Source organism: Enhydra lutris, unplaced genomic scaffold, assembly GCF_002288905.1.
Source record: "Enhydra lutris kenyoni isolate GAN:26980312 unplaced genomic scaffold, ASM228890v2 scaffoldscaffold27, whole genome shotgun sequence".
Lineage (NCBI taxonomy): Eukaryota > Metazoa > Chordata > Mammalia > Carnivora > Mustelidae > Enhydra > Enhydra lutris.
In genome coordinates this window covers 9,387,623-9,414,039 of record NW_019154111.1, presented here as the reverse complement: position 1 = coordinate 9,414,039, position 26,417 = coordinate 9,387,623, and the positions used below count along the sequence as shown (strand labels likewise).

The window sequence follows — 26,417 nt, the reverse complement described above, 5'->3', positions numbered from 1 at the left end:
AGAATTGACCTTATGATACCAGTAATACCAATTATGCCGATATTAGGAGTTCTGTATTACATGTTACTTTTGTTAATCTGTTTTCTTGTATTATTAATACCAGGCTACTTTATAGAAGATCAATGTCATATTTTCTCTACCAAGCAACTGTAACTTATCTCTTCCGTGAATTTTTTTTATGCTTATGTAAGTTGGTTTTCAAACTAAAAAGTAGTACTTACATCTTGTGGAATGCTGTATTTTAATATTTTGCTGTATCTTATAATAGCTTTGTCTCTAACTTTTGGTGTGTTCCTTTTCGTACCACAATGAAAGCATGAACTTCTTGACGTCATGGACTATGTCTGTTAGTTATATCATCCTGAGTCCACTCCTAGGCACCACGATGCTGAGTTCCTAATTATTCGATTGAATTGAATTAAATTAAGTAGTTTTTTCCTATTAAGTACATTTCTGTCAGAATTGTTATTTTGAAAACCATCGATTATAGTGATTTGTGTAAAGTTCTGATACCTGGCTTGGGGAGAATTATTAAGAAACAGTTTAGGTTAAAATTGCACAGACACGGCATGAATTTTGCCCATTTTATTTGTCAGCATTAGGGAATTCTTGTGATAATCAAGGCAGGATCTAAGATGCTTCCCATAAAAAGAAAGAGAGCATAGATGATCATAATTAGATGGTATAAAAATGTCAGCCCCAAATGATACTAATTATTTTTTCCTGAAGCATAACTAATATCCCAAAGCAAAAATACAGTTCATTCTCATTTAAAATCCCATTAGAATTATTGCATATGGTATCTCAATGATTATAATAATTGGCATAAATTTCTTCTTGATAAAGGTGCTACTATATTATGTTCTACAGTATCGGAAAATGTAAAGAAAACCTACCAGCAGAATATATTCCAATGGACATTTTATGATCTAGGAAATAAAAATTCATAGATGGAACGGTTTCTCAAGAGTATACTATCTGGTTCATTCTCTATTTTTTTTTTTGGTAAAAAATAGAATAGAAGCCTCAGAGAGGTTAAGCAACTTTCGTGTTGCCAGAAAATAACTTGATGTCAAAGTTAGAACTTCCATTCTTAACATCTGATTATGATCTATATCAAATTGCATTTTATTGTGTATCATTTATTTCACTATATCAAGTTAACTGATAACATTTAAGGAAAAGCTATATTATTTTCATTCTGTTTATTTTTTTGTATTTGTAATGATTCTCTTTGGATAACTATGAGAATTGTTTAAAAACAAACAACAGACAGTGCTAGGGATATCTGAATACAACCCAGAGATACTTGCACTGGAATAATTTAATTCAGAGGGGACATTGTAGACTGTTCCGTAGAGTACTTTGTGTGGCGACTTCTCTTTCTAGCAGTATGACTGGTATCTTTGTTGATCTTCCCATGAATAAATTTAAAGTGTTGGGTGAAACATTTAAAAATGTGTTAAATAGCTTTGATGGGCTGGCAAGAAAGTTCATATTATTAGAAGCAAAAACAGGACTGCAGAGAGATATTGAGGAAAGTACTTCCAAGCCAGTCTTCACCTTGAAGATACTTGCCAAACCCAAGTAACCTTGCAAGGCACTTCCAAGTAAGCTGACCCAGCGTGGGGAGTCTAATAGAATGTTGCTCCCAAACTCCATATGGAGTTCACGGACCATCTAGAAATACCAACCCTTTCCCCATAACCTTCGCACCTCCTATAAGGGACTGAAAGAAAATTGGTTACCTTGGCATACACTGAAAGCAGGAAAAATTGCTAGAAAAACCAGGTTCGTTGGCAAACTAAACATCCTCTGGTTCATGTGAGAACATTTTAAAGCGAGTCTTTAGTTTAAAATGGGTTCCAGGTTGATAATTCTATTAGGTCCACTAGCAGACGTGATTGCTAATGTATTCTGATGGTACCTACCTTTAAATTCTCCAAGAATTGTTACAGATAAATTTCTAAGGAATATGAACTTAAATAACACATATGCACCCACAAATACATGTGCAAATAAATATGATACATGATACCTATAGAAAAAAGGATCCAGGAACAAGATTCAAGACAAAAGACAAAAGAATCAAATCAGCAAAGACATTCAGTATTACAGTTATGAGACACATAATATTGGCTTATATAACAATATTATTTTAATTAATAACTTTACCATAATGACTCCTGCTTGTTAAGTCTTTTTCTTGTCTTATTGCAGTGTCTATATATATATATATTTTTAAGATTTTATTTATTTATTTGACAGAGAGAGACACAGCGAGAGAGGGAACACAAGCATATATATTTTTAGTGGCTGTGTCATATTCCAGTTATCCATCCATACATACATACATGTTTGTACAACTTATATATATATTGAGATGTGTGTAGGTTTATAATCAATTCCCTGTTATCTTGCATTTTAAGTGACTTTTTAAAAGTTTAAGATACTGTTCTATGGTAAACATTCTTGTTGCCAAATCTTAAGTTCACCCATGATGTTCACTGTGTTCACCACGATAACATTGAAGGTCATGTGCTTTTTAACAATCATGACTGATAAAATGGAGAATAAAATTTTTGAGAAGTGTGAGGTATAATCATGCCAGATAAGTGTAGAGGAAATAAGATCAGAAAAATTCACTGCTTTTTGGTTTGGCTTGGATTTTAAAAAAATGTATTAGATATTGGAGAGCTGCAGGGGCTGGGCAGTCTGTCTGGATAGACTAAAACTCTTTTTTTTAATCAATTTTTTGCCAAACATAGGGCATGCACAGTCCTATGTTATGCTCTATTTATGTAGAAACAGGAGAAAAAAAAAAAAAAAAGCCCTGCCAATGTAATTTTGAGTGTCGTCATGTCATGGCTCATGCTTAGGTGGCTTGGAAGACTGATTTTAATTCTATGAGAATATTCCAAGACTTGTTGCCTAGAGTGGCTGGAAAGTTGACTGTTGCTGATTAAAACTAAAGAGTGACTATGGGTTTGCTGGTAAAGTTATTTAAAGCCACCTGTGCCTTAGTCATCCAGATGCTTCCAGTGAGCCATGAAATAATGCTGTTTCTGTTTGGATGCCGGCACTCATTATCTTTGTCAGTAAGCTAAATGCTACCATGTTTTGCAACTTGTATTCCGACTCTAAATTTGTCTTTAAGGAGACCTTTATCTGTCTTACTTCTTATAGTCATTTTAGGTTATACTTTCTACCTGCCACCTCAACCCTTCAAAATAATTTCTGTCTACCTTTGGGCATTCTTAGATTTAAGCACATGTCTGAGCATGGAGACAATGACAGCATTTAATAGTATCGTTTCTTCTACGTGAACTGGTATATCTGTGCATCCGTCATTTCCAGTGGCCTGGGCTCCCATTGTAGGCCATTTCACAGGCAAAACAAGATGGATGGGCGCAATCTGTTTTCAGCTTGATGCTTATCTGCACCATAAATCCACCACTCAGCTGGCAAGCCATCATCGGAAGATTCCTGACTCGTCAAACATACGTGTTAGGTCAGCACTGAGATGGGCTCATCTGATTAGAGAACTTCACTGCACTCTGTCATCCTTCATAGCACTCTTGGCTGTATTTTAACAAGATCTATTGAGCAAACAAGTAAAATCTTCGGCAACCTGAAACTTGAGCGAGGAGAGAATCTTCATTGTCGGTTTTAATCATGGTTGATGAACCAGCACAGACACTTAGTTGAAACACTACACATAGCACAGAGCGTTTCCCAGTTGTACCAATTTCCAGAGACTTCTGCCCTGCCATCACTTGTTACACTAGTAGTGCTTCCTCCATGATCCTTCAAAACAGACAGGACCACCCTTACCAGAGGCAGGGGGAGATCTCGGGCTGGTGGGAAAGGGTTTTTCTGGAGAACAAACTATTCACACTTCCTGCTTTCCTACTTTCCTACTTTCCATACTTTCCTCCTTTCTGCAGCTCATCACACACCACCTTCCCCCTCCCCCACCGCCCGCCTGCCACCCCCCAACACGGGTTTTCTTATAAATAATTAGTTTATTAAAGAAAATAACAACAATGAGCATTAGGGCATAGACTGTTTGGAAAACAGTCTGCCAGTTCCTCAAAATATTAAACAGAGTTACCATATGACCAGCAATTCAAATTCTAGGTATATACTGACGAGAATTGGAAACCCATGTCCACACAGAACTTGTACATGGATGTTCGTAGTAGCGTTGTTCATAACAGCCAAAGTGAAAATACCGAAACGTTCATCACTTGGTGAATAGATAAACTAACCGTGGCATATCCATACATTGGGATACTAAAGAGCCTTAAAAAGAAATAAAGGACTGATAAATGCCACAACTTGGGTGAAAGTTGAAAACATGCTAAACGTTGAAAATATGCTAAGTGAAAGTAATCAGACACAGGGAGAGGACTCCAGTAAGAGGACTTACACACATGAAAATCTTTGAGCTAGATAGACCTGGCTTGCCACTAAAACCTATTTAGTAGATTCAAGATAATTAAAACTAGGGAATCGGTTAAACAGAGGAAGGAGAAGAAAGAATCAATGCAGTGTCCTTATGTAGCCTTCAAACAAAGTGAGTTGGAGGATAATGGCACTCAGATAGGACTGCTTCTCAAAAATGGTCAGTTCAAGTTCCCTTGTGCCTTATTGATCAACCATTTAAAAATATGCATGCAGTGACTGTGGATCCTCGGTAATTGGCTCATATCTTACATTTTGCTCTTTGTAGAGCAGCCATTTCAGATTCCATTAGAGAAACAGTCAGTACTGTTACTAATGGAGCCGTCTTTGACTTACGCTCATGGAAGATCTCCAAGTGAACTCATTTTACTGATGGCTTAGAGTGAGCTGTTATGAACCTTAAAATTTGTTTGTTTGTTTTTTTTTTTTTTTTTGGTTCCTTGTCATTCCATCCTCCAAAACATCATTGAATTTATTGTTAAGAAGATAAAGATAGTTTCTTATTTCATTTTGTAAGCCAGGACACCACCCCAGAATAATAGATTATTATAAAATTCACTTGTTATTTGGGAACTAGATTGTAGTCCGTTTTTGAACTATAAAAGAATATGATTTTTATTTCTATTTCTATATAAAAATTATTTCATGGAGAAGCAACACTGTTAGGTAACCAAAAAGTAATTATTTCATGGTCTTTAGCCAAACATCTGGGAGAGAGGATCTTACCTAAGCAAAACTCAGGTGATGTATTTGCTTGCTCGCAGGCCGCTCACATTGAAATTCCAACAGACGTAAGGTACTGCACGTTCATCTGCTGTACTCCTCCTTACACTGCACAACAAGGACTGTTTGTCTCACAGTAACCTGTCATTAGGCAGCCTCTAATTTAGATCCTCTTTTCTGTACAATATGCTTTATTCGTATGAGGGATACCAGAAAGGGACCAAAAGGAGCTTCCCCTTTTCCCTCAGAGCTGAGGTCCTTGGACTTTATTTTTTTCCTTTCTCATTCTTACCCCACCTCCAAACTTTGCTACTCCCTATTTCTTTACTACCAAACCTCTATCTTACTGTTTTGGCCCATCCTATTTCTAACTTAGGGGAGGGCTTCCTGGGGTCACCCTTAGGGAAGGCAAGGAAAGATACAACTCTGAGCCTGTCCCTCCGTTCCTTTTCAGTCTTCTCTCACTCTCACTTCAGCCATTAATACTCTGACCCGAGAGAAACCCCTGCATGTCAGCTCGGATTGCTTACCATCAGTCATGTCTTCACAAGTCTCATTTATTTCTTATGCAGCCTTGACCCATCTGTGGTCAATCATCTGACTCTCTTTCTTATCAGAACCTTTGGCTCCTTTTCCCCTGTTCTTCTGCTACAACCAGCTGGTAAATCCTTAACTCTAACTCTCAGAGTCTCTCTTCTCCACTCATATTTCTGCTCTAGAATATTCCATAATAATATGGTGCTGCTACAAATTGCAGTAATTTCATCTCCCCTAGGCCCTCAGCAGTGTGGAAGGATTATTAAGAAATCCATCAGATGTAACAGTAAAAGACAAAGCAAGGGAGAGTTATTGGAATTTTCTTAAAAAGGGGAAGCAGGAAAAAAATGGGCTTCTGTCAGTGTTTTGGGTATTGATATAGGCAAACTCTCCAAATTTCCCTCCCTGAAGGGCTGGACCCTTTCTTGTCTTCCTACCTGCATGTTTCTGGGCCTCCAGAAAGTCCTCACCAGTAGTTTGTCCCTGCATTGGCCAGTCAGGACAGATGGGGAAGAGTTAAGTTAGTTCTAGTTCTTGCAGCTGGGACAATATTAGAGAGGAAAGTGTGCTTTCTGGCCTCAGTTGGACTATTAAATGTTTTCCCTCCAGAATCATTGTTTATATGATGGTTTTATCTACAAAATGTTGTAAGGCTTCAGTTACAGTTTTGATCAGAGAGGGTTTTTGTGCATTGATTTGGATAACCAACTATTGTATTTAGTGTCGATTCCATGAAAATGGAATGTCAGTTTCCATGGAAAATGCATTTTATATGTCAAACCACCATTAAATCGGTTTACTGCCCCCTGTTTTAGCATTTTCCTGTATCACCCATCACCTGAGTCATTTTTTTCAGCCCTTCAGTTTCTTGGAACATAGAGTGATATCGAGCACATTGTAGTGTGTATATAGTTGGGGAAAACAATTTAAATACTGAACCTGCATGTGTGATTTGGTTTTGAGCAAGACTCTGTACTCCTCCTCCCAAGCCCACAAGTCTCCATTTCTTTAATATGACAGGGCGATTACTAGGATTAAGTGAGATGTTTTATGTTACAGGTCCAGCAGAGTACCAGGTTCCTGGTAGATGTTTTATTAATGTGAGTCCCCTTCCTGCCCCTTGACCTTCTCCCTGCGTACTCTGTGTCATACTTGACACTCGTCTTAATTATGTACACAGTACAATATTAGAGCTGCCCAGGAATAAAATATAATTGAGCAGAGAAACGTAGACAAGACATTTACTCCCCTAATGGTGGGGATAACTAATTTGTTTCTACTTGGGAGATTGTTTTCTACAAATAATACCTTATAATTTTTCAGCATTTTACTGAAACATGCATTCCTGACTGAGCATACTTTATGCAAAACACAACTGCTGTTTGTTCCTAGGTGGTTTGTACTTAGAATTCACACGATCTAAAAGAGACATTATTGCTGTTTGTTTGTTCATTTGTTTATTCATATATTCATTCAGCAAATACTTACTTAATGCATATCGTGTGCCAGAAACTATTCCAAGCCCAGGAGACACATCCATGAACAAAATTACATTGTTGTTAATAATCACAGACATGGTGCAAGTTGAGTCCAAAACGTGATCCTTGCCTAGAAGGAGTTTATTGCCAAGATTTCCTTCCCAGGTCCGACAGCAATGTACCATGAAAAGTAGAAAGTTATCACCAATCTTGATTTGCTTGACTTGACCGTAACAGTAAGTGATTCGAGGGTTAGAATGGGTATCGTACTTCCCTTTTCTTCCTAATCTTGTACCAAACCCCAAGCCCATAGATAGTCCCTGGTCACAGGTTGGGTAGTGGGGGTAGCAGCGGCAACAGTATTAAGTCCTAATGATAATCTGTGCTTTTAAATGGGTACTCGCTAAAGAACTTAATCCAAAGAACAAGGTGACAGCCGTGAATTCAGGGAACTTTGAGGCCATTCAGCAGGCTCTTAGAGACAATTAAAGACCCTATTTACTGATGCATTCAGAATGCATTCTCATAATCCTTCGAAAGTGTTTATGAAGCAGAGTATTAAAAAAAAAACCTTCATTGTGGCTCTTTACAATGTGGAAGAGTCAAGTTGAAATCCAGGCCCCGTCAAACATGTCTGATTAGGCTCTCCGTGTCTCAGCCCCGTTGACCACCAGACTCTACACTGTCTTCATGTAAGCACTTGGCACAGACAGTTCATAATTGTTATATCCATACATTTATTGTAACATACTGGTTATTTTTTTTTTTTCTGTCATGCTTTAAGTGTTCTCAGCAATTTTCTGACCTTTCCCTGCAAAAATTCCCCCAAATAAGACATATTCTGATTGCTGCTGGGAATGGTATTGACTTCATACAGTGCTGCCTAAAGTAGCAAGAGTAGCATTTTGTCGATTGGATCTTTCGTGTTTTAGTTTACATTCCAGGGATGTTCACTGTGTGTGTATGTGATCAGGTAGATCCTTAACTGCTTGGTCATTCTAACGAGAAAAGTAGAGCATTTATTTGAGGTATACTAGGTGTCAGTGTGCTGAGTCCCCAGGAGGATGTTGCCACCACAGGTCTTTGAAAGAGTTAATTTCAGTATGCATTTTAGAAATGGGAAAGCCAAGGCTCAGAAAATTTAAGTAATTCTATCACACTTCTAGTATTGAGTAGCCGTCTGGGGTCTGACACCGGTCTTAGCGATTTTTCCCACTGTCCCCTAGACCTGGCAGCGAGGACATTTGTTTCCATTTCTCAGGCTGTGGTTTTCTTTTTCTGTTTTATTAAAGTGACTGTATTCATTGTAAATAACGTCAAATTGCACTTCGGAAGAATCAAGGAGGAAATGAGTTGAGGAGCTGATGACTTTCATGTAGCGAATTCTCCAAGAAGGGCCTCGGTTGTGAGCCCGGAGACGCTGTCATCCCAGCAGTCCCTGGTGGCCTTGGTGCCTCTCGCCAGGTGTCGGCAAGAGCCTGTCGGACCATTGTCCTCATTGTTTGAAACTGAAATATGACTGGGGCATTTCCTCTCCTTTCTGCACAAGATATATTCTACTTGTAATACCATTGTCAGTTTCCTTTTCTTTCCAACCATCCATCATCATTCAGCATTTTCTCTGGTGCCTATCATCCGGCCTCTGACAGCTGAGATTAGACTGTAAGCATAATGAATGAAGGCGAAGGAGATGCTCTGGCCCCTGTGTGCTCTTCCCAGGGTGGAGCATGTTTCCTCGGAACGCTTGTGACAGCCGGTCCCAGATTACCTGATTACGGGAAGGCGGATGAGGAGAGGCGAGTTTTGTTTCTCACTCAGAATGTTGAAATGCTGGACTAACTCTCAGAGGATTCGACACTCAGACCATATGGTCTTTGGCCACAGTCTTTCCTTTTGGTTCCGACCTGTGTATTTTCAAGAACATTTTCACTGGGTTGGTGCTATTTTTGGTAATCGAGTAAGCTGGATTCGGACTCATAGTAAAGAGGAAATCACATCAAATGCAGGGGAGATGGGGTTTGCAGTGGGCCCAGAAACATAAAATGAGGCTCCCGGAGGAGGAATTTTGTTTGGGGGTTGAGGTATTTCTGCCCAAAGTTTACTTTTTATTTAGTTTAACACCACTCTGTAAAGCAGTCATCATCATCTTTCTGGAGCTAACAGGGAACACATGCAACTGTTACTTAGTTTCGAGCCGGATGCTAGTCCTCATCCTTCATTTTCACAGCCAACTCTTCCTCTTGCTGACATTTCTCGTGGCCCATGGGCCTCATTTCTGGTATCGTATCTTTTGTTATCTACGTTCCCTATATGATTGTCATCAACAATGTTTATTAAGCACACCTGTTACCCGTAAGGCTCTGGGGGTACAGAGAGAATTGTTTATGTTTGTTAAGTCTTTGACAGTTCCCAAACAACTTGCATGTATATTTTCTCGTCTAATTCCAATGACATTCTATGAAGGTAGGTCTCCATGTCTTCCTTCATTCAGCAAATGTATACTTTCCAGGAAGTTCCATCCCAGGCAGGAAAATGTTACCTAAGCAATTAGAAAGCAAGTGACAATACAAGTGACCTGTGTTAAGGTTATTTTATATAAAGTCAATGCTAACAGAATTGTGGGCATTGGGAGAGGGCCACTCAACAGTTTAAGGCTAGACCTGGTGCCTGAAGAAATGGTAGGAAGGGACAGGGCCCTCCTGATGGAAGCCGGGTGTGGAGCAGGACATGGCGGTGTGCGCACCGTCAGTGCATTTGGTATGCACGAAGCTACCCAGTTTGACTGGAGCTAGGTTTATCAGGTCTGTATGTAACTATTAAGTATCAAAAATCATAGCACCTACAAATTTTTAGAAAGCGTTGGAGATCATGTAGTCTAACTCACATTTGTCCCTAAAAGAAATGGCTCGTATTCCATAAATGAACGCACTATATTGTTGTGTAGATTTATTTCATAGAAAGTTTTTGTTTGTTTGTTTATTTTAAAGATTTTATTTATTTGTTTGACAGACAGAGATCACGAGTAGGCAGAGAGGCAGGCAGAGAGAGAGGAAGGGAAGCAGGCTCCTTGCTGAGCAGAGAGCCCAATATGGGGCTCGATCCCAGGACCCTGGGATCATGACCTGAGCTGAACAAAGGCAGAGGCTTTACCCCACTGAGCCACCCAGGTGCCCCTCATAGAAAGTTATTTATGTTGCGCCTGGAGTGCAGAATATAACCTGTTTATTTTCTACACGTATACACATGTTTCCTTGGTAATTCAGTACTGACTTCATTTTATGATCTTAGAGAGAAGTGTTGATAAAGGCAATCTATTTGTTCTGTTCTGTTTGTTTGGAACCACACCATGTGCCCTTTAGAAGAGGATTTTGTGAAAGGACTCAGGTTTGTGGTAGTCTTGATGCTCTCCTTTTGCAAAACCACTGACTTTGCAGAACACTGATATCTCTGGTGTAAATATAGTAATACAAGATGGATTTTTTTTCGAATGGGAAAAAATAGCTCATGATTTTGAATCAAGAGCTGTACATGCCCCATTATACTTTCTGTTTTTCTTAAGAAAAGCCATGCTGTGATTAGTTGGTGGAAACTACTGATCCAAGTGGGATTTGTCTAGACTCAGATGCCTCAGGGAAGTCTTGATGATCCAGGGTATGGATTTCTGAGGCTTCACGTGTTTTTATCAGCCAGTCTCCAAGATACCTCGGAGACCATTAAGATAGATAATAAATCAAATGAGATTTAGTTTTGTTTGGTATCATGCAAAGAGCTGTAATTGGAAAGAGAATGTTGAATTTAGAAAAGAGAAATGGAATATTTTAAGCGTAGATTGTTAGGATTTTGAGGAGGCCCAGGAAATGGCATCCGTCTTTACTGTCAGATTTCTGATACTATTAAATAACACAAGTAAGGTAGATGGAAGGCAAGATACCAACTTTTAGACTGACATAAGCTAGCCTGGGAGATGTGGTCTACTATGAGGGCCAACTGAGCTTCCTAACTGAACGTCAAAATTAGACAAATGTACTCACCCACTTACAGAAGGGACTAGACCACTTCATCCTTCCCTGACAAAGCAAGAGCTTTATTGTTGACTTTGTGAGACAGCACTGGCCATCTGCGGGCATTCTGGTCTCTAAAGCGGAATAAGGAGGTTGCTGCGACCGGCATGCTCAGCTCGGTCTTCTTGGTTTTACCAAGGGAATTACTTCACTTCATCTGGAGTGAGTAAAAGATAGAGGCCAGGGATTACATTAATTTTCATTCTCATAGTAGGTAACCTGAGTAGTGTGTAGGGAAGGGAAAGCATTTCTCCCAACATCCTAAGATACACATTTTTTCACATTTGAAAACCTCTGAAATTAGGATGTTATCTTAAGTCAATGTCATCTTCACGGCTGTGGCCCAAAAAAGAGTCAAAATGAGCTGTTTTTGCCTCAGTATGTATGAGCTGAGTGGGTATTCCTCATACCATGAGCCTTCAATGTTTCAATTAATGAACCTGTTAAGGATAGTTTGAGGAAAGATTATGAGTCTTGGTCGGTATAGGAACACCTTCTCTTTAAGCCTTCTGGTAGCATCAAGTACGTATCAGCATTAAACCCTGCGGAATCAGTATTAGAGGCTGGACTAAAATACTGGATGCACTCCTTCAAGAAACTCACTTAGTGATACCATTTAGCAAACAAGGATATTGACAACTCTGGGTCATTAAGAAAAGCTGGATTCTTGAAAATTACATAGGTTTAAGAACACCTTAATTTTTCTAATTTTTCTGTATTAAATGTGTGTGAGAGATTTATGGTAAACATCTATTTATTTTAAAAGTCTTAAAGCCTTAAAAAATCTTAAATAAATATTTACATATAAATTATATCACCTACTTGTATATATTTAAACTATAAGAAGCTTTTCAATGAAGGGAAAAAAAACCCCTAGGTCATAAGAAAGCACTGTATCGTTTCATTAGCGGGATTTTTAAAAAATTTAGTGTTACTTAGTGTATCTTAAAATTCCTGGGGCTTAGACTGATGAAGTGTGGTCAGGTAGGTTTATGTGGTCTTTGCTCCAGTCTTTAACAGCCCTTGACACCCTTGAATATTGCTTCCTCTTTGGGAAAGTCTCACGTGCTGCACCGTCTAAGACACTGACGAATGCAGATCTAGAAGCTTAACTGGGTTTACCCTACACTGCTTCTTTAAAAGCACTATTTATCTTTACTGACCTTTCACTCCAGAGTGAAAATGCTGCCCTGCAGTTTATGTAATGAGGACGACTAACTGGATCCAGTCATTCAAAATAATTGTATAGATTTGAAGGCAACTGTTTTCAATGGCAGCCCTTCTTGTGATAGCCTCACGTTCATCTCCATAGCCTTGGTTTATTTTTTTGTAAAAGTTCTAATAAACTAAATTTCTCTCCTTTTTCCTGAAAGGGGGTCCTGATGACAACTTAATTGAAGGTGGAGGAACCAAATTTGTCTGCAAACCTGGAGCCAGAAATATTACTGTCATATTCCACCCATTACTAAGGTAAGTCAAATCCTAGGTACTTACTGAAAGTCATTATTTTCATTATTTTTGCTGACGTAGGTCAACTGCCAGTAGGTCAGTCAGCATTGAAACAAGTCCTCAATAAACACACAAAACAAAAATTTGTTCCATTTTCCAGGGCTTCACTATCAAAATTTGTCAGTAAAACAAATAATGTCAACTTTGCTAAGTACCTATTTGTTCTCTGGAGTAATACGCCATAAATACTTTTTAAAATAGTTTTCTTTGTTTCCTACTGCCTGTCCTTGCCCCTCTTCCTCTCTCTGTCATTGTCCCTCCATTGCCTTCTTTATTTCAGGGACTGGCAACGTACGGCCTGTAGGAGGAATCTAGTCTGTCACCTGTTTTTCTGTTCTTTTTTTTTTCCACTAAATTTTTTTTTACACAGTCATACTCATCTATTTATGCATGGTCCCTTGCTGCTCTGTGCTGCAGTGTTGCAGAGTTGAATATTTGCCAAAGAAACCATACGGTCTACAAAGCCTAAGATGTTTACACTTAGGCTCTTTACGGGAAAAAATGGCAGACCCATGGCCTTTCTCCCTAATTTACATTAATGGCTCCGATATCCTCTGAGGACTGGCAAGTCTTGAAACAAATATAACTTATAAATATTGGAAGACGTTATAGATGTCATGTATATGGTTTTATATATTAAAGACAACTTGATGCGGACTAGAATGAAATCTACTATATTGCTCAGTTTATTGTGGAGCTATGACTATAAAAAATAAAAATCTGTGATAATTGCATTTTAAAAACTACTAAGCCCTAAATACCTTTAAGAAGGAACTTTTTGGGAAGAGAGGAAGGGAGTTATTTTTCATCTAAAGTTTTGGTTTTTCAAGATGAAAAATTTCTAGAGACCTGGTTACACCACAGTGTGCATATATTAGCATTAATTACTGTACCATATACCTAAAAACGATTAAGATGGTGAATTATATGTTAAGCATTACTGACTGCAATAAAATAAAAGGGTACTCTTTGAACGTAGAAATCCCATATAATATTAGTTGTGTATGTTTTCTCTGCAATGAGCCAGTATATATTTTTCCTTTTTTCATGTAATATGGACCAGAAACTCTTGGGTTCATTATAAGTCAGGTGCTTCCGATCATCACATTAACTTTCTCAGGTAACTTCTATAATATTTGAGGCATTTGAAATAACAGTTAAGGAAGTACTGCTGAATTGGCCAGATATATTGCATATATTTTTCTAAAACACAAGCAGTTTATTACTGGGGCTATCATTATCCTACCTGCTCATTAATCAAGACTTTCTGAATTGAAATCATTAGAACTAGTTCAATTTAGATCTCTTGCTTAGGTAAGAGATCTAAACCTAAGCAACCAGGTTTAGAAATTCTTCTGGAATACTTCACCCAATTAGTTTTAAATGCAGAAACACAAATAGGCAAATTAAAGAACAACAACAAAAATCCTTTCATGTAATAACAAGAGATTTTTAAAGAAGCATTATTAATCTTCTGAAAAATTCGTTTTAGCAAACGTTTGCAAACGTAAATCATGTAATTTAGGAAATCATGGAATTAAGAGAATTAAGACTGTTCCTCTGTAAATTTAGTTGATTTTCTATATAAATACATAAATTACAACATCTAGAATTTCTAGATTAAGTAACAGTGCTCATATTTATTACACCTGACTTTGGTAATTGGTTTACTATTCACTCTCATCTTTAATTAAATTGATTTCTACTTAGAGTTGCTAATTGTTAGGAAAATGGGAAAATACCTTAATCATTGTAGGCATCTTCTAACCTAGATTTAATGCCATAATTCACTGCTAAATCACGCCATGGCATGGATTAATGTAATCCTTATGCTTACGTTCGTTCCAAAGCATGGAAGAAGACCTTCGGTAGTTTCTTAGCTGTGACGTCAGTCCCCACTTTTCAGGAGATTTTTTTCTCTGTGAACTTTTTTTTCCCCCTTTGTAAATGTGAAGTTAGGAGATTGAGGAAGAAAAGTTACGCTTATTTCACAGTTAAGAAAATGCATTTTTGCTAAAGTATGGGTAGAGTTAATGTATTGCAGTTCTTAACAATCATTTTTTTAGCATTTATTCTTCTTTATAAGAGAGATGTTTTAAGACTTGATACTACTCCCACTAGTTTTACTCACTTGATTGGTCTCTACTTTAATTCCAAGTGTTATTATTGGTTAGAACAGGTGAAAGTTTTGTTGCATGATACAGTGTACATTCATTCTCTGTGTATCTCTTAATGGAAGTCACCAGAATATTATGTGGTCTGCAAGGTAAGTTAATTCCTTTCTAAGCAAGTGATCATTATAGACTTTAAATTAGCCTTTGGTGTAAATTGTAACCTTGCTTCTCAAACCCATTATAAAGTCTTAGCTGAAACCTTACTATTTTGCTTATGAAACGTCAAATGATTAAGATCTTATATTGTTGTTGTTTTTTTTTTAGTTTTAGTTTTTATACTTCAGCATTTATTGGTGATTAGATTTATTATTTCTTCTAAAGTTTGGAAGTCTAGTTTTCATAATGAGGAGAGTCAGTGTGCATTGTCATACTGGTGCATTTCATTTTTACTCTTCTTGAAAATTTTCTCAATTTCTCTTGTAGCCATTCACTTATTCATGATCGACAGACATATACTAAACACTTAATAGTGCATGTTTTCCCTTCTCTAAGTTCAATGTGGACTCTGGTTTAGAAATAATCACTCTTATTTTTATGGGATTATTTAAATAAAACATGTAGACATGTATTTTCCATCCTTTGGCATGCCCCTCATTTTACTCCCATGCTAGTTCAAAGTGGATATGATTTAGCATATTATTACTTACAAGACCATGTAACCTAGTGGGAGAGTTAGTGTCGGAGAATGGAATTAAAGCACTGGATTTAGCATTTAAAGTGAAAACCACAACAAATTAGGTTCAGATCCAGGTTCCTCTGTTCCGTTTTAATCACTGATTATTTATCGGAGTCAGATTCTCTGTGAGGTCCTGGGGAAACAAAAAAGTAACATCAAATCCTTGCTTGAAGCCCCTCCCTTGGTAGCTGCAGGGGCTGCAAAATCTGAGAAGCCCCAAAACAGCGATGACTGGTGAGGATGGAGATGAGTGGGATCTCTTGCACGTAGGACATAGATGACCGCAGCCTTTCCCGCACTCAGTAGGGAGCCATCGCATAACCTTTGACCCAGCACTTCTCCGCCTGTGCTTCTGCTCAGATGCAATGACTTGTCGACTTCCCCTCCTAAGTCCCCAAACTCTAGTTCAGAAGAAACTTAGCATAAGTTGGCTTTTGTCATCCATTTAAGTGCTGTCCTTGTTTTCTTGCACCGTCTCAGGGAACTGAGATCTTTTCCATGGGAAGGGAGTTTTCTTTTCCTTTTGCTACTTTCCCCCTATGTCTGGCAATACTTGTATTCTGTCTTCCTGAAATCCTGCAGATGGCTTGTGTATACGTCATTTATTAAAAATGTCCTTCTCATCATTTTTATTTAGTGGACAGTGCATTCGTTGCTGTGTAAAAGTTTTCTGTACTGAAAACTCAGAACCACCCTGTTCAAGAAACCACACAGCACATTCCTATTACGCTGTTTTATATATTCTAAGCCGTCATTTTTACTGTCCTCCCATAAAATCCTTGTACAAGGTCCCAGATCTGGCAGCCTTGCAAGTTTATTTTTGTACTTTTCTCCTAAGTCCTGCAGTTTCTTCACTAAGAAATCTCAAGGGGGGTTGGAGGCAAGTATAGGGACAGACCTCCAGTTTGTTCTCTACCCCTTAACTCTGTTGTCCCCTTGACTTCTTTGTTTAATGCTTTTCCTTATCATTTTCTCTTTCTGGGTAAGAAATCAGAAAAGTGTCCCAGAGAATGACGTTTTAGAAAAATGAGGTCTGTGGTATATTATCTTTCCTGCTTTATTTTTAGCCTAACGAGACATTGTGTGAAACTTAGCCCTTAACGTAAGCTTTTGATGCTAAGAGTTTATCTAATCAGTTTTGCTACTTCTGGTTCTAAGTGAACAAAACATACTGAAATGAAGAAGTTTTTCCTTTTACCTAAGTAGATTCTGAAATACATTCACCAAAATAGAGACCCTGAAAATGACAGGCCTAGTAACTTGTCCCCCCCTTGCCACTGACATAGTTGCTTTTTACCTTTTTCAGGAAACCGTCAAGAGGAATGGGTGGTTTCACTCTAATAAATTATTTTATAGACTTTCAATTTTGGAAGCACACAGGAAATATATTAATGGTGAGATTCAAGTGATAATATTTCCTTTCTTTGGTCTAGATCAGATACGCATTTGGATTTTTTTTTACACAAATTATTTCTGAATAGTTACATCATGATAAACTTTACCAACAAAATACATTTTGTTGAGGTATCAATCACAGTTTGACAGAGTAGCACTTTCTAGTTATAGTTAATATATAATGTAGCCATTTCTGGAAATTTGAAATTACCTTGTGGTTGCTATTTGTGGGATTTTGTGGGGAGGGTCGGAGAATTTATTTCTTTGTTGTTTCATTTATCGCTATTCCTTATACTCTGAAAACCCCCCAACAGAGAATGTCTGTTCCTTAGATTGTTAGTACCATTCCTTCATGTAGCAAAAACTTGAGAGACAACAAAATTTATTCCTTTACAAATGTAAATGCTTGTAGCATCTAACTAAAGTATTTAAAAACACTCTCAAGCTTTATTAATCTCTTATTTATTTACTTACCGCATGCATTTGTGATTGCATACAATTCTGGGTCAGGAAGGCAAATTGGTGGGGAGTGTTGCTATTGGAAACAAAGTTATGCCTTTGACTCTGTTGCATTCAAACGTCTTACAGCTAGAGGCCTTGGTTTCAAAGGTGGAATCATCAGACAAAAGTGGTGGGATTTCATGTGGCCCATCACTGTTATAGAAACAAAAATTTCTAGGGGCGCCTGGGTGGCTCAGTGGGTTGAGCCGCTGCCTTCGGCTCAGGTCATGATCTCAGGGTCCTGGGATCGAGTCCCGCGTCGGGCTCTCTGCTCGGCGGGGAGCCTGCTTCCCTCTCTCTCTCTCTCTGCCTGCCTCTCCGTCTACTTGTGATCTCTCTCTGTCAAATAAATAAATAAAATCTTTAAAAAAAAAAAAAAAAAAAAAAAAAGAAACAAAAATTTCTAGTCATGAGAGCTAGGACAGGTTGGAATAAGGAGCCCAAGTCCAGGGAAGCGTTCTCACTGTGTCCTGACATGGCCTCTTCCTCTTCTTATAGGGACACCAGCCTTTCTGGATTACGGTCCCACTCTTATGACCTCATTTAACCTTAATTATCTATTGCAGAAAATGTACATGAAATTTTGCAATTAGAACAAACGGGAAATTAATTTATTAAGTGCTTTATTTAATCATTCTTTTAGCACTTGGAGCCAGTGTTTAAATGGAAAGTTTTGTGTATTTCGTGATAGAGAGACCACCGAATGTGGGCTGGCGGGGCTCAGATAGATACGAGTGACCACATCTTAATTTTTAGTGTTGGCCAAATCCCTGTGTGTCTTAGTTTTCCATGTCTATAAAATCAAGGATTTGGTCTGGATTTTGCTTTCTACCTCTCAAGTTTGTGATTTTGTGACTGGGAAATCCTTTTATAATATTTAAGGACTCCAAAGGGCTGACATTTTAAAATTTAAAAGTCCAAATGACAATACGTTTCTTTTGCTTATTTGCTTCAACTAGATTCTCAAAGACATTTGGTTCTAGGGTAATAATCACTTGGCATATATGAAGTATGTTTCTTCTGAGACAATTGAAGAACAGATGTTTGCAGTTGGGGTGACTTGGCAGAGGTAAGAGGCTGGAGACATAGTGGATGATGATGGCATTTAAAGTTGCAAAAGTGTCACTGATGCTTCCTCTGTTGGACACAGCTTGAATATTGAGTATCCGGGCTGTGAGCGTTTTTCACAATTTATTATCAGCCACACTTCAGGATCAGACAGCAATTAAAGGCTTTTTGGGTGGAACAAAAAATGAAATATTCATTGGTCAGTAAGGAGTAGGTTGGCATTTAGTTTAGTTAGGGAGATAGAACTTCTTGGCATCTTGAGCTATGGTGATGGTCAGAATTTCTGTGGTTGGCTCTGTGCCTTTTTTAAGGCAAACGGCAGTAGAACGAGAAATCGTAATCATCGCATGTAATTGTGTTTGTCTCTGATTACAGAGGAGAGTAACTTCTCAAAGTTCATCTTGTCAGAGGGAGCAACTGCCCGCTAGCAGCATTGTGGGGAGTTGGTTAAGGGTTTGCCGGGGCCTCCCTGTGAAATTGCTGTCATTGTTTAGCAGGGCTCGAAGGTAGGAGGTCAGGAAGTGGTTGAAACCAAACCGCAAACAATGAAAGGCACCAAAATTGATTATGCCATTAGTGGAGTAGGTTATGTTTCTAAAAACAGTATTCCAAAGTAAATGACAATTGTGATGAACACTTGCATTTTGTATTTTTTTGTTTTATTAATGAGAGTACTTACCACGCTGACAGTACTGGTAGATCAAAGGCATATAAAATTCATTGTTATAATTAAGCATAATAAAAATCCATTTGCTCATCCATTTAATACAATTTATTGAGCATGCACTTTGTGCCAACTCCTCTCCATCTCAGTCTCTATCCTTGCGGCCTTTAGTCTGGTGGAAAAATCAGTAAACTAAGACATGCGGAAAACAGCATCAGGGGTAGCATTTAGGAAGAACGAGGGATGGGAAGGAGGAACTTGAGTAGTGACTAGTGGTCTCGGGGGCACTGTTTTAGTTAGTGCGCAGCCGGAAGAGCTTTCTGAGAAAATGACATTTGGCTAGACTGGAAAATGAAGTGCGGGAGGCAGCTGGGTGACTTTCTGGGGCCAAATGACCTGGGCGGGGAAAACGGTAGGTGGAAAGGAAGAAGGGGAGGTGTGGAAGGAACAGCCAACCGACTGCTGTGAAGACAGGTGCGTGTTGCTGGCGCACAGCGCCTGTTGGGGCAGATAAGTGAGGAGCTTCATACATAGGTAGTCGAGGTAGAAGCTTCCCTTTTTTGTCAAAACAGCAAGGAGGGCATTCTATTTAGACTTATAAGAAGCTTTGGGGACTCGATCTGAAACTTCCAAAGGTTCTGAAGGCTTAGAAAAAGCCTGATGTAATGACTACCAGCAAAAACTATTTTCTGAGATTTATCTTCCTGGATGTGGGGCGCTCAGGAAGCCCTGTTTTTAAGGGTGAAGTCATTAGCACAGCTCTCTCTGCTATAGTGAAAAATCTCTGTCCCTCCTGACAGTTGTGTCACCCGAAATGGAAAATAAATCTTAAATATGTAGTCCACTTTGATAATATTATCCAGAGATAGTGAGCAAATGTTATTAGACCATTAGCTTATCAACATGTTATTAAGGATTTATTCCATGTGACCGTCTAGATACCTGAGAACTTTTCACAGAGCAGTTGTGGCTGAGCTATACGTTGTTTTCTCAAAGAAGCTGTAGGGTTTGGTAGGCTGCTTTGCAGAAGGCCCTCTGGGGTCTTTGTAATAAACTTTGCCAACAAATCTAATCTTTTTCTTACAGAAAATAAGTCTGGGTAATCACTAAACTCCTTATATTAGGCTAAACCTGACCTGACACAAATGATCTTTCCAACTTTTTGGCACCAGCTGTTACTCATAAGTGAATGAATTTGGTAAGACCATTCTAGGTCTTCAGAACTCCAAATCTGTGTTCCTCTAACAGCCTAGATTTTTGGCCTTCATGGTCTTTTTTTAATTTCTCACCTCCTTAACTAACGTTACTTCCACAATGAAGGGAGCAGAGCAGTTCAGATGTATCTTCTACATGAATGGGGCACAGAACAAATACTTGTTTAAAGAATTAATGGGTCACTTGGAAGGGTGTTTAGCACATGTCTGTAGAAGTGAATTTTTTTTTCCCTTCAGATACCAACAAAAGTATAAAGGAAAATTCTTTATTTTCTTTAGTAATGATATTGAAAATAGGTCAGTCTTTCTTTCATACCTAGAAGTGGTATGATAGTGGATGGTTTTTGTTTTGTTCTTTTTGTATTTTGGTTTCTTTTTACTTCTGTTGTGACTAAAACATGTGTGTTAGAGAATGAAATACAGAAATAAAAACGTGAACTTTACATTTCCTTTCTTTTTACAATATCAATCCTAAAGTACTACTGTTGTAGCTCAGCTTTGTAATTTGTTTTTAGTCATTATTTATTGGAACCCCAGATACTTTGTCCTTTCACCTTTTCTGTCTCTTATTACTACGTTGAAAGCTTATTGTTGTATGAAGTACCTTTGCTTTATCATTCTTTCATGAATCATAGAAGCCCATTCCAAGATTATAAAACCGTTTCTAATAGAAAAAGCCTTGCTTTAAAAGCTTTTTTATTTAGCCTTTTCTGTTTCTGCCAGGTTTTTTTTTTTTCCACTTTTATTTAGAAAATGTGCAATAGTTCCTGGGTCATTCCTTGAAAAAAAAAATATATATGCATATATATATATAAATAAAATATAGTGTGTGAGTGTGTGGATGCTTTGAAAGAGGGATTTAAACTTGATTTTGAGTAAGCATGAATGTCCCAAGGTGAAATAATTCTTCTGTATTTCATTTCCCAACATTTTTATTTTTTAGAAATGCACAAAAGTAGGATACCTGTGTCAGTTTAATGTGTATATTGGTATTTGGCAGAATATTATTCGGAGTGCTCACAGGTATGTGATATTTTTATACAGATACATGTTTGTTCTTAATGAGCTAAAGCTTATATAGACATTTTGAAAGATGCTAGTGATTAGACAGTCTAGCAAATAACGTTGTAGATCATACATTATTCATGCGTGGGAGGAAATGCGGCTACCCTATTGCATTTTTATGAAACATACCTTTTTTTCCCCCTTGTCCTCAGAATTATGAAAAATAGTGCTGTGTTTTCAGACTGTCTGACCCGTGAAGGTCTGTGAAGCAGTGAGTAGTGGCAGTGAGATTTCAAGCCCCACATCTGAGCAACTGCTTTTAAATGTATGTGAGAAATGTTAAAGGCTTTTAATCCTCAAATTAATTTTCAGAGATTAAAATTCATTTTTCAGAACTATCCTTTTACTTTTGTATTTTCTTTTCTTTTCTTCTTTTTTTTTTAAGATTTTATTTATTTATTTGACAGAGATCACAAGTAGGCAGAGAGGCAGGCAGAGGGGGGCGGGTAGCAGGCTCCCCGCTGAGCAGAGAGCCTGATGCGGGGCTCAATCCCAGGACCCTGAGATCGTGACCGGAGCCAAATGCAGAGGCTTAACCCACTGAGTCAATGAGGTGCCCCCACTTTTGTATTTTCAAACTGTGTTATGTGGTGTATGGCTGGACACTGATTGTGACTGTCTGACCATTTTATATTACCGACTAAAATGGAAGGATGATCAAGGCTCCAACCCAAGTATCAATGCACATTTCAATGACAACGTTAAGAGAAGTCAGGCTTGGCAGTCCAGTTAGACGGAAAGTACAGGCCATTCCTTATGAGGAAAAAAAGTGGAAATGTCAGTGAAAATGCAGAAGGAAAACAATATTTGACACCTATTTTCACGTATTAAATGTCTATCACATAAAAGAGTTAAAGTGGTTTGGTTTTTTGTTGTTTCACAAATCTGGATTAAAACTAGTTGCTTAACATTCCTTTTTTTAAAGTTAATTAATTAATTTTTTATTATGGCTAGCTCCTTGGTTGGATGTTAAGAGAATCTACATAACAAGAATTTTATAATGAATTTGGCTAAAACTAGGAAAAGTAAAACTACGAAAGCTTTCCCTGGAAGGCAGTATCCTTCCTGGAGATGCAGTTAACTAGGTGCTCACCCATCAGGTCTGCACTCTTGAGGTCACAGATTTCATACAGTGTGATTTCTGGTCTACCGCACAGCCTCAGAGCTCTGTGTTTCTTCCGGTCTTGCTTATCTGGGTTACTTTTTCATATTTCAGTGTAATGCTGTTGATTGTCATTGAGTAAGCCAAGGACTTAGAGTAGACTTGACTTTCTTCTCCCTGACACAGAGGAAGAGAGAAGTTCATGTTATGGTTGTATGTAGCACACTTCTTAGAGGAACTTCACCCTTCCCTGCGAGGGAGTTCCTTCTCTCCTCCTTCCTTTTTATTTCTCTTCTCCTGTTTATATTTTTCTCATTTTTTTTCCTGGGCCAAGAATTGTTCATGTGAGTATAAGTTAACTCTTAGTGATGTTTAAGGTTTTCTTCTGCTAAAAGCTAATATGAGACTGAAACTGTATTTTCAAATAAACCTAAAATCATCATGACTGCGGTTAATTTTGACCTAAATATGCGATATTTTTGGTGCCGTTTTTTCTGCTAATTAAATTTTACAATTATTAACTAACATTAGCTTACACATAAAAGACAGCAGAGAAGATTTTTTTCAGTGCAACATGTTTACATAATTTGTGTGCTGCTTTTTGTGTATTCTGAGCATGTTTTTGTCTTGGACTGCAGTAGCCCCAGTGTACCTTTTCAGCATTCATTGAAATATGCTTATGTCTAGCCACAGGCCCATTTACATCTGATTTTGAAAGCTAAACTGATAATGTAATTTGGTATTAAAAATAGTGTAGGAATACCTACAGGAAAAACACAGTCTCTCATATATAACGTCTGTTCCTTTGGGTGTTGGCTATACATTGTTGTATACTCTGTATGATTTGGAAAACTATTTTGCTCTTCCTCTTGTGTGCCCCTCAGAAAACTTTCTCTCTCTCTCTCTTTCTCTCTCTCTCTCTCTCTCCCCATCACACATAAACACCCACTCCTGTTCATTTTGTTCTCTTACTTCTACTTTGTTTACTTTGTTTGTAGGGCTTCTGTCTAATACCAAGGGCTCTTCTTGGTCATTTTTAACTTTATTACTTTTAACAATTATCATTTGAACATTTAATCATTAATATGGCCTACTATGTTTTTTTTAATATGTAATATTTCAAGGGAAATATCTTCCATTTCATGGACAAAGACCCTTTTTATTTTCTTTTGGTATTTAAAAAAACAACAAGAAACCTCAAACTAAAAACAATATTTTCTTGAAACTTTGCTATTTCATAAGAGAGAAAGAAAAGGTCTTTATTCTTGTACCTGATACAGGAATACAGGTAAAAATATCACAGGAGAAGTTTTTGTTCTTAATGACCTTAATTTCATTTTGTGGCAAGAGCGGTGGTTTTGACCTTGGAAGTGCTGGATCTGTCTTTTTGTTTTGCAGTTGGAATAGATAACTGGAAATAGAAAACAAGTAGTTTTCTGCACTTGTGAGAGAAGAGTAATTATTTGATGGTTACTATTTTTAAACTCAAGGAGCACTCTCTAAATCCTCTTCCTGTAAGCTACTACCTCATGAATAGGTGAGAAAGTATTTGATACATAGCAAGAAGAAAACAGGGTAATGTCAGGAAGTTTCCAGGCTATCCCTCTTTAATGAAAGAGTATGGAAGTATCTTAATTGGATTCTGTGAATCTGTAGATTCCAGAATCTATAAATAACTTAAAAGCTAATCTGTTTTGTGTTTATTACAATATGATCTGTTTCATGTTTTTTTTTTTTTAAGATTTTATTTATTTATTTGACAGAGATCACAAGTAGGCAGAGAGGCAGGCAGAGAGAGAGGGGGAAGCAGGGTCCCTGCTTAGCAGAGAGCCCGATGCGGGGCTCGATCCCAGGACCCTGAGATCATGACGTGAGCCGAAGGCAGAGGCTTTAACCCACTGAGCCACCCAGGCACCCTGTTTCATGTTTATTACAATATGATATACATACATTAAGATGTATAGTTCTTTACTTACATATCTGTATATATATTCATATATTTGTATTAATTTTTGTGTGTGTATACACAAGTATAGTCATGATCCAGATTAAAATAGAGAACATTCATGTAGCTCATTTTCAATGCCCAAGAAGACTTTCTCATATTGACAGTCAATACCTTCCCATAAGAGGTAACCATCCGTAGGATTTCTGTCATTGTACGTAGATTGGTTTTGCCTGTGCTTGAAATTCATATAAATGAAATCATACAGTATGTCCTCTTTGGTGTCTGGTGGCTTTTGTGCAGCATTATGTCTGTGTTAGTCACCCACACTGGTAATAACAGCAGTTATTGGTTCTTTTATGTTAGCCCCTGTATCCATATACCACTGAAATCAACAGTTATAAGAACATAATATTCAGTCATTATTTTGGAATAAATGAGAACTCATTAGGACCTTATGGTCTTAAATACTGCTTACTATTTAAACTTCTTCAAAACAACTTTTCAGGAAACCTTTTGATTTCCTGTCTTGTGGGGGCCAATGAGCTTCTCAGGCAAGTAAGAAATCCTAGAGGTTCTTCTCTGTTCTACCCAGGCAGTGAGCCAGGGTGCCCAGAGTCAGATTAACGAGATGAAGAATATAGACGGTGCCCTACAGCCTTGGAAGTAATCGCCAGGGAAGCTAAAATTAATTGACTCTATTTCCTAGACTTTGAGATTTTTGAAATCAATGAAAAAGTAATTGGCAACTCACATAGGTTGCCAGTTTTGTTAAAGAGAATGAATTAGAACACCAAGGAAAGTAAAATGATATTACCTTGAGATGCCTGGGTGGCTCAGTTGGTTTAGCAGCCGACTCTTGATCTCAGCTCACGTCTTGATCTTAGGGTCGTGAGTTCAAACCCCACGCTGTGCTCCATACTGGGCGTGGAGCGTACTAAAAAAAGCCATATATATAACCTTGAAGTTAAGAACCATCCGTTTCAAAGAAAGATAATTGGCAATTTAAATCAGCATTCTTAGACAAATATCAGTATGTAGGCTAGTGTTTGAAGATAACAAATTCAGCCAGAATGGAGGGGAGAAGTGTTACATGAAGGATTACCCAAGAACCAGTGGGATGTGGGAGATTCACAGGAAGCAGTGAGTAGGCTCGGGCTAGGTTGGAGGCACTACCATAATTTTAGTGAGTAGGTATGTAAATCACATGGTTCTGTCCCGAGAGAGGATGCCGCCAGCTCTCCCATAATCCACACCACAAGAATCTAGGAGGCCACCTAGAAAACTCTGATTCCCTCTGCTCCCACACATCCAGAGTCACTTTTTTTTTTTTTAAAGAAAAGTTGAATTCTTTTCTTTTTTTTAAGATTTTATTTATTTATTTGACAGAGATCACAAGTAGGCAGAGGAGAGGAGGAAGCAGGCTCCCTGCTGAGCAGAGAGCCTGATGCGGGGCTTGATCCCAGGTCGCTAGGATCATGACTTGAGCCGAAGGCAGAGGCTTTAACGCACTGAGCCAGCCACCCGGGTGCCCCCAGAGTCACTCTTTTCATAATTATGTCTCACATGAAAGAGGGATTCCTGGGTGGCTCAGTCGATTGAGGGTGAGACTCCATTTCAGCTCAGGTCGTGATATCTGGGTCCTGGGATAGAGCCCAGCATTGGCTCCATGCTCTGCACAGAGTCGCTTGTTCCTCTCCCTCTCCTCCTCCCCCTGCTCGCGTGCACGCTCTTTCTCTCTCTCTCTCAAATAAATAAATAACATTTTAAAAATATATACCCACACTCAGTAATAATCTTAGAATAGGAAAATAATGTCACTATCAGGAGAAAACATC

General features: G+C 38.1%; 1 protein-coding gene across 1 annotated transcript in view; it reads left to right on the top strand.

Annotated features, from left to right (window-relative positions):
• Positions 1-26,417, top strand: part of LOC111151981 (exocyst complex component 4) — a 722,606-nt gene that overhangs the window by 309,680 nt on the left and 386,509 nt on the right. Inside the window, exon 10 of the mRNA XM_022510235.1 lies at positions 12,640-12,736. Within this exon, the coding sequence (XP_022365943.1) occupies positions 12,640-12,736 (97 nt within the window). The remainder of the gene's footprint in view (positions 1-12,639; positions 12,737-26,417) is intronic.